At 32.6% G+C, this 16574-nt stretch overlaps 1 protein-coding gene across 2 annotated transcripts in view; it reads left to right on the top strand.

The window, feature by feature from the left end:
• The window catches only part of LOC124362313, a 67684-nt gene extending 51463 nt beyond the window's left edge, over nt 1-16221 (top strand). For both annotated transcript variants that reach the window (XM_046816710.1, XM_046816709.1), the window contains 3 exons: nt 5054-5172; nt 9832-9942; nt 15770-16221. In XM_046816710.1, the coding sequence (XP_046672666.1) occupies nt 5054-5172; nt 9832-9876 (164 nt within the window). In that variant the 3' untranslated portion in view covers nt 9877-9942; nt 15770-16221. The remainder of the gene's footprint in view (nt 1-5053; nt 5173-9831; nt 9943-15769) is intronic.
• The last annotated feature ends 353 nt before the right edge of the window (nt 16222-16574 follow it).

The raw sequence follows: 16574 nt of genomic DNA, 5'->3' as shown, positions 1-16574 counted from the left end.
AATAAGCTTTGTCCAGTTAATACAGCTAATATTATAACAATAATAAATTAAAATTATGACATTCAAATTCTTACATTATTAAAATCACTGTTAAAATATTCTTCAGTGGTATAAAACACTTTTCCTTAACCAACTTATATCACATTTTTGTATTTATTACAAGGTAATTACCTTACTGCTATTGGTAACTTGTTAAAAAAATTATATTGTTGAAATTTAAAACTTTTATAAGGCTTGTCTAATCTCACATTTCGGGATATTAAATTAAGGCATTGTATGGTCTCATAAATATGATAACAACAGTGGTTATTAAAAATACCGACCTAAATGTTCCTTAACATGTGGCAAATTACAGTATATATCCGTGCAACTCAATGTGATGTTGAGATCAGGAAAGGTTGCTCTACAAGAGTCAGAAACTGACAAACCAGTAATAGCTCTTATTGCCTTTTTTGCCAAATAAAAGCTTTCTTGGCTGCACTTGACTTGCTCCTAAGTCTTACACCATAGTTGAGGAAAGTCTGAGGAAGAGTTATTAACACACATAATTATTTTGTTCTCTGTCTTTCAGACAACTTTCAATTAATTATAATTCCAAATTCCTTATTCAAAATAGTTCAAGTATTTTACACAAATTAGAGTAAGTTACAGTGTCAAAAGTCTTGCTCAAATCTATCAGTGTAGTTCCATCCACCAGCTTATTTTTAAAACAATTCAAGACAAGCTCAATAATTATTGCTTCAACACCCATTACAGCGGACTGATTTAGTCTAAAGCCAAATTGATAAGAAAAGATTAAATTTATTGATTTAAAGTATTGAAAAAGTTGCTTAAATAAACAGGATTCTATTATATCACTAACAATTACATTTACACTATTACTTCTAGGGTTAACAAAAAAATATTCAAGACAGCAGGTGCTATAGGTACTATATTATTACTAGGCCTACTCAGATTACCAGGTTCATTTTTTACAACTCTCTGTGCTGTTTTACATTTATTCTTTGTATTTATAATCATAGTGCTACTTGCAGCCTTCTTTGCCTTATTAATTTCTTTATTCCTTTGATTATTGAAAATAATTTTTTTCCTAACATCTAAGCTTAGTTTCCATATGTTATATAATACTAAAAGATAAGCTCTCATTTCTTTAATCTGAGAAGTATACAACGTTTTAAGTTTACATTTAGAATTCACAGGTACAGTGATAAAAGGACAACTAATATTCAAATAATAATTTAATAAATCAACAAACAATGAAAACATAACATCAATGCCCACATTAGACCTAAATTAAACCAGCCAACATTACTAAGGCAATTTTTTAGCCCCATAAGGTTAATTCGGTTGGATTTCGCTCTTAACATACTTAATGTAAACCTACAACATTTACATTACTGGTATATATTTTTACTAAAAAACTAACTACACACCAGCATGATCAGCAATTATATTTTGCTCTAACAATGTTTAAAAGGCATTTTATCAACATTAAGATAAATATTGTCCAGACAGGTCATATTCCTAGTCAGTTTTTCATTAGTGCAATTCAAGTTTACAAATCTAATTACATTTAAAAATTGGTTTACATTGGTCTTATGTAACTCCAAAATATTTACATTGAGATCTCATACTGAAGTAAGGTATCTGTGAGACTTTAAATTAAATTAAGTAAAATATTTTTAAGGCAATTTATAAAGTTAAAAAAGTCAGAATCAGGAGTTCTATATACATAATACAATAAAACTAAAGTTTATGAGTCTAATAGCAGAGGCTTCACATAAAAAGTTTACACAAAAATCATTTACGTCAACAGTTTCACATTGGATGCCATCTCTCACGAGAATTGATGAACTTCAATGGGTCTTTGGTTGGAATCTACAGTACCTGGATCCAATGGTAAAGTTCTTAGGTACATAAATAGGCAGCCAATGTTCATTGAGACAGAATATCAGCAGGTTATGGTCCAAAACTACTTCTAGTTGACCAAGTTTGCTTCGCAACAATCAAGTGTTCAAACAGAAAATACAAATTTTGGTTTTCCTTGAGTCTCTCGGGTTTTGGCCATTTGTTGTTACTACTATAGACCTAGCTAGGGATTCATAGTTTACAGATGGCTATGAAGTAAAAAAGGGGTTCTTCGCTCTTTGGACCAATAATTCGGTTTAGGACGATATTTCCCAATTACACAGCCTTTTGGCCACAGTTCAGAATCCAAAAAATATCACCTGTGTTCCATTGGAACTCCAATTTTAAATTAATTGTAATTACTATATCGTGTTTGCACCTTTTCACAATGATAGTCACCCTCTTTACTTGTTTAAAAACTTGTTACTCTTGGTACCATGTATAACTTGTTGCTTAGTATTTTTGGTAAGGTTATGTGTATACTTAATGTTGATTTTAACTGCAACAGCATTACCTCTCTTTGGTTAAATAGAATCTGGCCTGCAATAATGCCTAGCATCAAAAATATGTCCCAAAAAGATATACTTAGGTATACGGGTGTACATAAAGTCCTGCATGGGTATAATATTTTCTGAACGATAACAGATAAATAAACAAGATTTGGTACATCAATACTACACCTAAAAATCTACTTTTTGAAGGAACTATCAGTTTTCTGTAATATCATGGGGACGTCCCGCAAGGAGTCAGAAGGAAATCTTAAATAGGAGCACAGGTCAATATGGACATCATTTTAAAGGGCTTGTCTAGCAGAGTTTAATGCCGCAAACCGCACTCAAAAAGATTGATCCAGTACAAAATGGCGGCTGTTCAAAGATTTTACTTGGTTACATTTTATTAGTAGCCATAACCCCAGTAAAGCAAAACTGCAACCAAACAAATACTGCAGCTAACTACTACATTATGCTGGTCAGTTGTACAGAAGTGAATTATGACATTAGTTATCCTCAAGGGTTATAAATTTGGTCCTAATATATTGATAACGGGGAAAACCTGATAACAGTAACAATTAGAAATCTCTTATCTTTGGGTCGCAGTTAGGACTTTCCTATTAGCCAGTCTATTCATAGTAGGCTATTCTAGTTTTCTTGTTTTAGTAGTGCTGTCTATCCATTTTATCAGTGCGCTTTAGTACAAAAGAGTTTGTCGTATTGCTTGTAGTTCTTCAACTACACTATGTCGCTTGACGAACGTGAACGTATAACACTTCTTATGATGGTTGGTTGGGGAATTAACAGACGATCCACGAAGAAGCATGCCATTTATTTAATAACTACTTTCACGAGAGGCAGCCAATTTATAGAACAACTGTAGGGAGAACTGTTCAACACTTTATGAAAACAGGAAGTGTTTCCGATCGTTATAGGTCGCTGAGATTTCTAATTGTTACTGTTATCAGGTTTTCCCCGTTATCAATATATTAGGACCAAATTTGTTGATTGTGGTACCCTTGAGGATAACTAATGTCATAATTCACTTCTGTACAACTGACCAGCATAATGTAGTAGTTAGCTGCAGTATTTGTTTGGTTGCAGTTTTGCTTTACTGGAGTTATGGCTACTAATAAAATGTAACCAAGTAAAATCTTTGAACAGCCGCCATTTTGTACTGGATCAATCTTTTTGAGTGCGGTTTGCGGCATTAAACTCTGCTAGACAAGCCCTTTAAAATGATGTCCATATTGACCTATGCTCCTATTTAAGATTTCCTTCTGACTCCTTGCGGGACGTCCCCATGATATTACAGAAAACTGATAGTTCCTTCAAAAAGTAGATTTTTAGGTGTAGTATTGATGTACCAAATCTTATTTATTTATCTGGTATCGTTCAGAAAATATTGTACCCGTGCAGGACTTTATGTACACCCTGTATAATTAATTATTCACTTGACAAATCCCCATGACTCTTTACTCAACTAATAATTGCTTACTTAACAAATCTTGCGACTTCTCACCTGACCAATAATTGCTTACTTAACAGATCCCCAGGAACTTTGTCCTAACAGGATCTTTTGCTCCTCCCTTACTTGTATTAATTAAAATTAATTAGATTTATGGGCTCTTGTTCTCTGATGTCCTTAGGCTCAAAAGATAAGTTCTAGGAATATTTTTCTGATTTTAAAGTTTAACCTTGTGCTCCACTAATTCTTCTGCCTCTCCACAAAGTCTGCATTCATCAGTCTGGCTTAAATTCAAATTCATAAAATGTTTCTGAAAAAGGCCATGTCCTGTTAACATCCCAATTACTAGTCCTATATTCTCATTGCTTAGATGTAGATGTCCAACCCTTAGCATTCTGAGAGATTTTTTTTCATTGACAGGCTATTCTCCATTTCTCGAATTTGATCTTCTTTTTACAAGCATTTACAATCGCTTTACTATTAGGAAACGCTAGTCCACAGCCCGTCTATGGCCTATCTTAGCAAAAGACCTATCTTAGCCAGGGCATCGGGTCGTTTCATTTCCAGAAATAACTTATCACCCAGCATCCAACCAAGGACAACTTTGCTGCATTTATTTGGTTCACTTTGCAATGAGTTCCATACTTCAATTCATCTGGTATGTGAGATTTATCTTTATAGACCTTTGATTTTGAGGACCATAGGTAAAAGTTACATACAAACAGGTCATGAAATCATAGAGACTATAATATCACCAAATCTTGAAACCAAATGGTTGGGAAACAGGGACTAAAAAAACCGTTATTTAAGCTTTGCTCCGGCAGTGATTTATGTACCTCCAACTTGTTCGAATCATATTTGTTGTGGTTCTCTTCTCATTTGCACCTGCTGGATAAAATTGTTGTCTATTATGCTAAAGTTTTCCCACAAACACCAAACCATTATCTTAGGGCTGTTTTACATGTAACATGAATTTTGAGCATCTTGTAGATGGCAGTTTGAATGTTTGTTGTTAACAGCTCTGTTTATTTAAACAAAAGTGAGCATTACTCACAATTATCATTTCTCAATGTTGTGCCATCAGATTTAACAGTAGTTAACTGTGCAGGGACAGGCCTCTTTAAGTTCTCCAAACCATAATGTATAATTGTCTTTCTCATGTTGTTTATTGTTTTTTTTTTTTCAGATAAAGAAGACTTTACTGTTGCGGATATTGATAGTACTTTTTCACTCTGCCAAGATGTAGCTAACTTAGTTTCCAAGAAATATGTGAATTCCACAGTCATTTTTTTAAGAAACCTTACAGTAAGTATAATAATATTTTCTTGAAAATAACCTAAAATAGTATTACTAATATAAGGACTTCAATGAAATGAAAATCTTATGAGACATGAATTTGTTGAATATTCATTTTATAATGTATTTTCACTGATCTAATTTGGAATTGTATAATTCTGCTCTACAAGAGACCAGATGGCCAATAGCAGGAAAGCTAAATACCAAAGATTATATAATATATTATAGTGGAAATGAGGAAGGAAGATACCAAAGAGGAGTAGGATTTGCTGTAAGCAGGAAGATTGAGAGTATTGTGATATGTTTCGAAGCCAAAGATGAAAGACTGTGTATAATTAGGATTAAGGGTAGGTTTAAGAATATATCTGTTATGAGTGTGTATGCGCCCACAGAAGATGCGGAGGACGACATAAAGGATGCTTTTTATGAAAGGATCGAGGAAGAGTATAGAAAACTTCCCAGCTATGACACAAAGATAATAATGGGGGACTTCAATGCAAAAATTGGCAAAGAACAAGTATGGAGGAGTGTTGCAGGATCAAATAGCTTACATGCAAACAGCAATGACAACGGTATGAGACTGTTGAGCCTGACATGGGCAGTAAACATGAAGATAATGAGCACATTTTTTTCCAAGGAAAGACATACACAAAGCCAGATGGACATCACCGAATGACATCACAAAAAATCAAATAGACCACGTTCTGATAGATCTCAGGCATTCTAGTCATATCACCAATGTACGTAGCATAAGGAAAGCGGAATGTGGATCAGACCACTATCTAGTTCTAGTCAATCTATTACAGAGAATTAAGATAGAGAAACAATTAAAACAGAGAACCTCAATAAATTTTAATTTGGATTATCTAAGAAATGAAAAAATAAGGAAAGATTTCCAACTTAAACTGTCAAACCGTTTCCAAGCTCTAAGTAACTTGGCTCAAGGAAACCCAGAGGAAGATAAAATTGAAAGGGTTTGGACAAACATAAAGGAAACCCTACAAAACTGTACAAAAGATGTGTGTGGAAAGAATGAAAGGAAGAACAAAAAACCATGGTTTGACGAAGAATGCAAAGAAAAAGTGGTGCAAAGAAAGGAAGGGAAAGAGACTTAGCTCAACAGGAAACAGGCAAGAGATAGGGAAGAATATAAAAAACGCTCAAGAGAAACGGTAAAAACACTCAGGAGAAAAAAGAGGGAATGGGTGAACAAAATCCTAGAGAAAGCGGAACAGGATAGGACGGCAAACAATAGCAGAGACTTTTATCGATCAGTGAGATTTTTCAGGAAGGGATACAGCCCAATGCCATATGGAATCAAAAACAAATCTAGGGAACTAGTGATACAGAGCAAAGAAGGGATACAAGTGTGGCAAGAGTATTTTAAAGATCTCTTGAATGTAGAAGCATTGGAGGAAGAGGAAGAGGAAACCGAGGAAGTATATCAAAATGTGGAACCAATGGTCCCAGATCCAACACTACAAGAAGTAGAAAATGCAATCAAGGAATTAAAAAACAATAAAGCTCCAGGAGAGGATTCAGTATCATCAGAATTGATTAAAGCAGGAGGGGCAAGACTAGCGAAGGAGATTCACAAATTGATTCTGAATATTTGGGAAAAAGAAGTGATTCCAAATGAATGGAAGGAAGCGATAGTCATCCCTGTCCATAAGAAAGGTGACAAAAAAGAGTGCACCAACTACAGAGGAATTTCTCTCCTAAACTGTACCTACAAAGTGCTATCAAAGATTTTACAAAAAGATTAGAGGAGTATACATCCAATATAATAGGTGACCACCAAGCAGGCTTTACTAGAGGTAGATCTACTACCGATCAAATATTCATACTGAAGGAGGCAATTGCCAAATACCATGAATTCAATAAATCCTTTTTATACCTTTTTATTGATTTCTCCAAAGCATATGACTCGATTAGTAGAAGAAGACTCTGGAAGATTATGGAAAAGTATGGAATACCCAACAAATTAATAAACTTGTCAAAATCATGCATATCAGGATCTAGGTGTAAGGTTAAGATAAATGGGGAAATCTTGGAAAAGTTTGATGTAAGCACAGGCGTAAGACAGGGGAATGGATTGTCCCCATTGCTATTTAATTTAGCTTTAGAGGAAGCATTACAAAAAGTAAGACAAACAGAAGCTGGAATTACAACAGGGACCAAAATAAATGTTCTTGCATTTGCAATAATAGCGAAGAGTAAAGAAGAGCTGAAAGTGCTGGTCGCAAAACTCCTAAACCATACACAAAAAGTTGGTTTAAGCATAAATGAAGAGAAAACCAAAATAATGGAGTGTGGGAGAACAACCCAAATAAACAATGAAAATAATATAGAAATAGAAGGGCACAAATTTGAAAAAGTAAACAACTTCACTTATTTGGGAGTAATGCTGACGAATAATAATGAAGAAGACATGGAAATACAACAAAGGATAAATGCAGCACACAGAAGTTTATCAGCATGCCACAAGTTATTAAGCTCTCGACTACTATCACACAAGACCAAATTCCGTATATATAAAACCATTATAAGACCAGTTCTGTTATATGGCTCAAAAAACTGGGTGTTAAGTAAAAAAAACAGAAAAACGTTTGATAGTATTTGAGAACAAATTATTGAGAAAAATCTATGGGCCAACCCTTGAAGATGGAGAGTGGAGGATAAAACATAATGTGGAGTTGAGGCATCTATATATGGACCCAGACATAGTGGCCGAGGTGAGAAGTAGGAGAATGAGATGGGCTGGCCATTTACTAAGGAAGGAGGACAACTCCTTAGTCAAGAACGTCCTTGTAAACAATCCGAAGGGCAGAAGACCACCAGGAAGGCCCAAGTTGAGATGGCGAGACCAGATCAGAAGAGACATAAGAAAACTGAGAAGAAGGGAAGAAGAGGCAATGGATAGAGAGATCTGGAGGCAGTGTGTTAGCGAGGCAAAGTACCACCTTAGGTACCAAGAGCCACGGCAGTAAGTAAGTAAGTATAATTCATTTAAGAACATAAGAAACTGTTAGATTATTATTAAAGCATTTTAAATAATTGGTTTTACGAATTAGAAAAAGATAAATTTTGAATGTTTTACACTAATGTTCTTTCAACACCTTACACACATATCCTTGAGAAATATCAAGTTGACTAGACACTGATTGTTTCATTTGTATTTTAAACAAAATATTGCACAACTACCACACATTGTTCCTCAGCTGTCTGCCTGATATTGCACAACTCTTGACAAAACCAGTTTCTTTAAATGGTGTATTTGTTTTTCAACAACTGCTCTCAATATATGATTTTTTATTCAAGTGCTAAACATTAAATAAATTTCTCACTTCATCGGAGAAGAAAATTCGATCATTATAACCGCACATGATTATTACTATTATATATTCTCACTCACTTAACTCCATAATTAAAACATAATAGATGCTACTCTGGTTGATTGACTGACAAGAGACTGAAATTAGTAAGGATAATGCCCAACAACTGATCCGAATCGAAAATCCAGTCAGTTTACAATGGTCAGAGTACACTTAAGGATTGAAGTTAAGATTTTGAAATTCCTATGGATGTTTGTTCTTTGACCTGTTGTCAATTTGTCTATTTTTTAAGTAATAGTAGTAACTTTTGTTATGTATTCAATTAATTTTGAAGTAAATAATAGTATCTAAAGATAAAAGGATTATACCGACCACACTAGTATGAAGAACACAAAAATAGAAATTTATAGAAACAAACATGATAGAACGAAAAAACAACTCTTCAATTACAAAATTACAAACTTACAAGCATTTCCAGGTATTGTGATCGTTAGTGTTGTCGCTGTTATCTTATCTTTCTCGAGAATCCTGATTACGGCAGACCGCGCGGCATCACGTGATTTGCACGGTACATAATTGCCTTTCCATTACAATTCAATTTATATTTCTGATTAGCCCCTCTAGAATTTGATATTTTACTGATAGGTACTATCTCGAGGGATGTTTTTCTTTCGTCGACATCAGCGCGGGGCAGCACCGAAGGTGCTGCCAAAGCCCGCGCTGATGGCCGGAGGCACTCGCATTTTGGGTGGCGGAATGTGATCAAGAATAAAAACAAGTTTTTAGTGTTTTTTTAATAAAGAGTTTAGTTTGGTAAATGTTTGTTTTTGTTGAATTTTTGTGTTTGGAGAAATGTAGAGGTAAAACACGGAAGTACAACAAAGCGATGCACCAGCTGAACGGGCGGCGAGACTCTGCAATCACGTTATCTACTAGACGCTCGACTTTGACCTCTGTCTGCTGAGGATGGGGAGGGGTTTGCGATAAGACAATTCCTGTTTTATATTGACGAAATATTGTTCTACGCTAATCTAGTAATCAGTAGAAACGAAATGTGAAATAACGATTCATGTCTGGGTGTGGTCGGTATAATCCCAAAGTACCACCACAATTAACTAACTACTTTTTTTATATGTATTTTTTACTTGTCCTTTGGGAATAATATAGTTTTCCCGTGGCTGTTGCCTGATTTTAAGTTGTAGCTGATCATTAGTTGACCGTGTTAATCTGTAAAACACAATGTAATAAAGCTTGTTATGCAATATTGTACTAAATTAAATATGAAGTATTTAGGTACAGTTTAAAATAAATTATCATCTCTGGGACATTGCAGAAACATAGAAACGAATGGGTGGCTACATACAAAAGTACCTCGTAGATATTGAGTATGGACTCCCAACACTGTGACACTATGGAATATTCACATCTGCCTCCGTAAAGAACAGTAAGTTATCCACATATTTTACTTGTATACATGATACAAAGTTATGTTATTAACTCCACTTATAGGGTTATCTTTGTATATATTAATGTAATGAAAGTAACTAAAACCCTTTTAAAAATCTTTTTATTGACATACACGTGTTTCGGTTTTTAACCATCTTCAGTGTACCTCTAAATAAATAAATAAATAATAAACAATTAGATATACACATGTGGACCTTTTAAACATATGTAAAATGTAAATGACACAGTTGTAATTTTCTTATTAGTAATCTGTATTTAATATTTTAATTTTTTCAAATTTTGGATTTGTCTTATTTTTCAGATTACTATTTAAAATGTTATGAGGATCTTTATTATAATTTAGATAGATATGTAATTCTTCTTTTGTGTTTAATTTTTCTCCTTTCCTTTCGATATCTAAAATTTCCATGTTCTTTTCAATATTTGTGTAGTTATGGTCAGTTTCCAATAAGTGTTCAGCAAAATTCGATTTTATTGTAGACATGTTATTTGTTTTCAAAGCTTTTATGTGTTCTTTAAACCTTTTATTGAAATTTCTTCCAGTTTCCAGAAAGTTTCAAAATTCAAAATTCTCCATCAGTCACCAAACAAGAAATAATAAAGAATAAAGAATGATTTATAAAGAATAAAGAATGATTTATTTTCTCATTTTCTTACAGGCTACATACATACATCAATACATAACGGTAAATTAATATAATGGAGTTATAATTTCCTAAATCTTGCCAGGTCTGACTGCACCATTACAAAAGACTGGAAATAAAAAATTACTTCTTCAAAATACCTATAAACTAAACTTATAGTTAAAATATAACCTACAACTAAATGCGCTTAGGCCTATACTTTACAATAAATGAGAAAATATAGGGCCTCCAAGGCTAACCCTGTTTGGAGGTTCCTTATTATCTTTTAACACATAAAAAACATCAGCAAACAACTTAATTTAACAATTTAGATCTCTCTTGAGGATATAAATTAATGTATTATTTAATCAAAACAAAATATAATAATAGTTGTAATCAACCTGCTTATTTGAGTTAGATTCGATTTTTCAAATTATTTGAAAATATATATATGGGCCGTGAGGTAAAAAACCAGTTACTATGTCTGAATATATAAAACTGAATTTATATCCTCTACAGTAGTTCAAACAACCACCTTCCCAATTTTTAAAAAAATACTAATTTTTTATTTGAGTTTTTATACTGTTAGGTAATTTATTAAAAATCCACGGTGACATAAAAATGAATGATTTAGTAAAAAAAGTATTGTTTGGTTTTGGAACTCTTATATTTCCTGCATTTCTTAGTTTTAAGCTGTATTCATTTGCTTCTAAGTTGGTAGTATTTATCAAATCATAGTATTGTTTTAATACTTTATATATAAATAACATCTTGATAGGGAAAATCTTAAGCTGATTAAATAATGGTCGTGAGTGTTCAAATCTATGACTGTGAGTTATTAATCTGACAAAGTGCTTTTGCTGCATAAATAATGAGTTTAAATTTGAGTCATACGCACTTCCCCAAAGAAATATGCCGTATTCATTCGACTTTGTACAAGCGCAAAATATAACATTCTAAGTATTTTTAAATTGCAAATGTTTCTTAAAAAATAAAAAATTCTTATAATATTATTGAGTTTTTTTGTAATGTTCGATATGTGAATTTTCCAATTAAATTCACTATCCATATGAATTCCCAAATATTTTATAATATCCGATTTTTGTATCGTTGAAAAATCCATTGTTAAGCAATTATTGATTTGGCTTGATTTCAAAATACAGTCAGCACATCTATAGAAAACAGGTTCAAATATAATGTCATTTTTTCTGAGACTGAAATTGACATATTTTGTTTTTTTCCGTACTTAAAAGCATATGGTTCATTGTGAACCACCACTGAATTATTTCTAGATCTTTGCTCATAGCAACGTGGATATCAGTCCAGCTATCTTTGACATAGCTAAGGGCTGTATCATCAGCAAATGATGTTAGTGTTCCTTGAAATCTGGCATCGCATAGATCATTTATATATATAATGAAAAGGATTGCTCCCAATACTGACCCTTGGGGCACGCCATATAAGATTTTACCCATTTCACTATATGTGGAGTGCATTCTGACACACTGATACCTATCCCGTAGATAACTTTCAAACCAAGAATAAGCTATTCCTCGAATACCACACCTATAAAGTTTTTGTAATAAAATTGTATGATCTACAGTGTCAAATGCTTTTTTTATATCTAAAAATAAACCACTTATACATTTACTTGAATTTAGGCCATTGTATACATTTTTGGTAAAATTAAATAGAGCACTTTCGGTATTCATATTTTCTCTGAAGCCAAATTGATTTTTACTAAAAAAATCGGTCTTATTTAAAAAATTAACAATTTTCTTTTTCATGAGTTTTTCATAGATTTTTGAGAAACAAGAAAGCAATGAGATTGGGCGATAGCTATTACACGTACTGCTTAGTCCACCTTTATATATAGGAATTACAACGGCTGTTTTTAATTGTGTTGGAAAAATTCCTTTTTGAAAACTAAAATTGATCAAATATGAGAGAATAGTGACTATTTCTGGTGCGACAGTTTTTATAATATATGAACTAATTTCATCTATACCTGGAGAAGTATTATTTTTCAATGAATTAATTATACCAAGGATTTCTTCCTCGTATACAGTTTCTAAAAATATAGTTCTTTGTTGGTGTTTATCTATAAAGTAATTTCTTATGTTTAATTTAGAAAAATCAGATGGAACATTATCGGACAATTTTAATCCACTTACTACATTAAGAAAATACTGATTAAATTTATTTGCTACATACTCTGAATCATATTCAAGTTTGCCATTTACATCTAAGCCTATGGTTTTGCTATTTTTTATTCTTTGGTTTGTAATGTCATTCAAAACTTTCCAAGTGTTTTTAGTATTGCCTTCACACCTTTCTAATTTATTTTTATAATAATCATTTTTCAACATCCTAATTTCCTCTAGTAGCTTATTTCTAAAACGTATATAATGATTTTTCAATTGAATGTTTTGAGGATGATTTTTGACTAATTTGAATAATGAATTCCTACTTTTAATCTTGTAACAGATTGTATCATTAATCCAAGGTTTTAGTTTCTTGAATTTTTTTTTTTGTAATATTGATTCTTTGCTACAACCTATACAGTTTTTAAATGTTTTAATAAACGAATCAAAATCTGAAGACGGATCAAGTTTATTGTAAACACAAGACCAATCCTCAGCGGCTAACAGCTGCTTTAGATTCACATAATTGATACGCTGGCCATCCCGTTGGGGCGGGATAATACATTTAAACTTATTGAAAACAAAGTGAACCAAAATGATGACAAACAAGAATTATATAAACAATCTGGAGTATACAAAATTAACTGTAGTGACTGTGAAAGCTATTATATTGGGCAAACTGGAAGAAATTTCAATAAAAAACTTGTAACTTGTATATAGGATACAAAGTATAGAGTAGGAGAAACTCTAACACTGTGGAGGGTGCCTCTCAACTGTATTTGTTGCTCATAGCTTTCGATAGCCCAATTTTGAAATACCTTGGAACGCAGATGTTGATTTGAGCTCCATTTGCAAATGGAGACTCGCGTAAATATAAGACAACTACTCTTGGAGAAGTGGAAGATTTTACCTATGGCAGTTCTTAGATGAACCCAATGACATTTAACCGCCTGTCTATACTGATGACAGTGAGGATCAAGATAAATAATCCATTTAAAAAGAAATTCCATATATAAAATATACATAATGATCTTATAAAAAATAGATTTAGATCAGCATATTTTATTCTATATATAAAATGTTATAACAAACAAAACAAAAAACATCGTTATAAATATAAAAGCTACGATAGTTGTAAAAAAACCGTTACAAAATTGGCAAGATTCCTGTGGAATAATTCACTTGTTCATTTGTAAAAGATGCCGGAGGTTTTGCTAGTATCCATATAAATTTTACTCCAGAGCACAAAGGGTTAATTTGAACTGGGTAAATTAATTTTATAGCCTAAGTCAGTAAAATTAATTATTTATATTTCATTTTCGACATTGACTTTGTTTTCTATTTTTATTCTCTCTATCTCAGCTATAGTACTATTCATAAAATCTTATTAAGGACTGAAGTAATACATAACAGTTGAATGAAAACTATTGAGGCTGAAGCAGTTAAAATCAATTGTTCCAATTCTTAATAGTCAGTAAACATTATATTATAATCCATGGTCACAGTCAAGTAGAGTTAAAATTTGGCTTTCAATCTTAATAAAATATTAAAATGTACCTACATCTAGTTTAATATTTGTGCATGTCATGTACCCTTTTCAGAAAACTTTCCTCCTCTTCAATCAAGATGTCATTAAATGACCATATGCAACAGCACAGTCAAGCTCCATAGTGCAGTGAATATTTAAATATTTGTTTATTGAATGTAGGTTTGTTAGTTAGTAAATTCATTTCACAAACAATGCCAAAAACTGTTTTTTAAACGACATGTACCAGACTATCAGTCAATATCTAACTTAATAACCAGTGGGATGATGTTCTTATTTACGTGCTGTTTTGGTAAACAATGAGGTTAGACGATTGTTATTCTCACCAAGAAATGACACACTTTAATTTTAAATGTTCCTAACCATTTTTTTTTTTTTAATTTTAAAACGGATATTATGTAATTTTACTCAAGCTGGGAGATTAAATTGCAATTTTTGAAATTATTCACCTCTTTTAAAAGTCCACTAAAGAATAGTCAAAAAAATGAGTGGCTATTTGCCATTATTAAATGAGTATTTGTCATTAAGTCCTGTACAAGAGAATATGGCAAATAACTGTTGTCAGCCACTACTGAAAAATGAACTTTTAATGACGTATAACATACAATATCTAACGTCATGGTTAGATTTACCTCACCTTACATATGGAATGATATTGGAGAGTGCCTGTGCAAACAATCAGTTGATGAAATTGTTAAAACTGCAAAAGCGAGTGATACGAATAAGCACTGGTTTGTAATTCAAAGAGTTTTGTAGAGAAATCTTAAAATAATTACAGCTGTTGACTCTCCCTAGTCTACATTTTCAAAACAACTCTGTTCTGTATGTCTAAATATGCTATGACAATTGCCCAAGACATTCATTCAGAAGAGACCAGAGGCAGGAGCAACTACTGAACTGGTAGACACAGGATGGTAGTTTACACCTTACACGCAGGTGTTCACTTTATCAACAAACTGCCAAATTGGATATAGAATGCCTCAACACGCAAGGTGCTTAAAACTCTTTTGAAACGCTTTTTAGTGTCACAAGCATTTTATACTTGTAATTTTATAAAGTTTTTGGCATTTGACTGTAAGATCGTCCAATCAGGAGATTGACTTCAGCCGATGTTGGTGAAAAATTGGCAAATGGATGTAAGCTGCATGAATGTGGAATTGTATATTTGAGTGTGATCCAGATGTGGTATGAATGTACAGAATTTTAGCTCTGAACCTTTGAAATTGATGGTTGCTATACATGTAAATTAGGTTTCTGCAATACACATTGATTGATTGATTGAGTCACATTGTTTTTTTCAAATATTGTCATTAGTTCATATCTTAGTTCTTTTTGTTGGAGGTATCTGACACTGTGTATATTTATTGTATGTGTAACAGTTTGGTGTGCTACACTCCTAAATGATGTGGTTACATTTTCTAATTATTTTTTTTTGTATTTATGTATATACTGAACTAATTTTAGACATGTTACTACTATTCTTCCTTTCAGGAGCAGTTAGAGGGTGAGGGTGTGGCAGAGAAGGACGACGTGGCGTGGGAAGCAAAGGTAGAGGGAGAGGACTACACTAAAGACATGAACTTTTGTGTTTTTAATGTTTAAAAACATATGTTATTATTGTATTGTATGTCAGACCATACACATGTTATTTGTAATGTCCTTGTATGTATTCTATTTTTTTAATAAGATGATTTTATAAGGCTGTGTCAAGTCTGAAAATACTATGTGCTATACTATTTACTCCAAAATGAAGAATGCTTTTGAAACTTTTATTACTCTGATGGACTTTGAGAATCAATCATACATTTAGCCATATAAAAGATTTTTAGTGTAATACGTTCAGAAATGTACTTGACATTATTAAAACATTTCTACGTTTTAGTGTTTGAATAAATAATTCTAAAATGTAAATAATCATGCAATAAATTAATCTGATTTTGTAACTGTTGTGAATTTTTTCCAAACACTGTTTTAGAATTAACTACCTGACTTACTTGTATGGTTTTGTCTGCTTACAGTATAAGGACTGGGAAATGGAACTGGATAGAGTTACATGTGAATGACAATTTTAAGTATGATGATTAAACTAAATGCTACGTCCTAGAGTTCCTTAGTTTGTTTTGGGTTTTTGTTGATTCATATGTATATGTACTCAAGCCCTTACCAGGTATCCAGAGTCCTCATATTAGAGAGCAAGCTCTACCTAGACAATGCAGCCCTCAGCATATGCTGTCCCACCTTGGCTTGGAAAGACAGAGAAAATAAGTCAGTTGTAGAAAAGTATAGTGGAAGTTAG

Source organism: Homalodisca vitripennis, chromosome 5 (genome assembly GCF_021130785.1).
Source record: "Homalodisca vitripennis isolate AUS2020 chromosome 5, UT_GWSS_2.1, whole genome shotgun sequence".
NCBI classification, from domain to species: domain Eukaryota; kingdom Metazoa; phylum Arthropoda; class Insecta; order Hemiptera; family Cicadellidae; genus Homalodisca; species Homalodisca vitripennis.
This window is presented reverse-complemented; position numbering and strand designations above follow the sequence as displayed.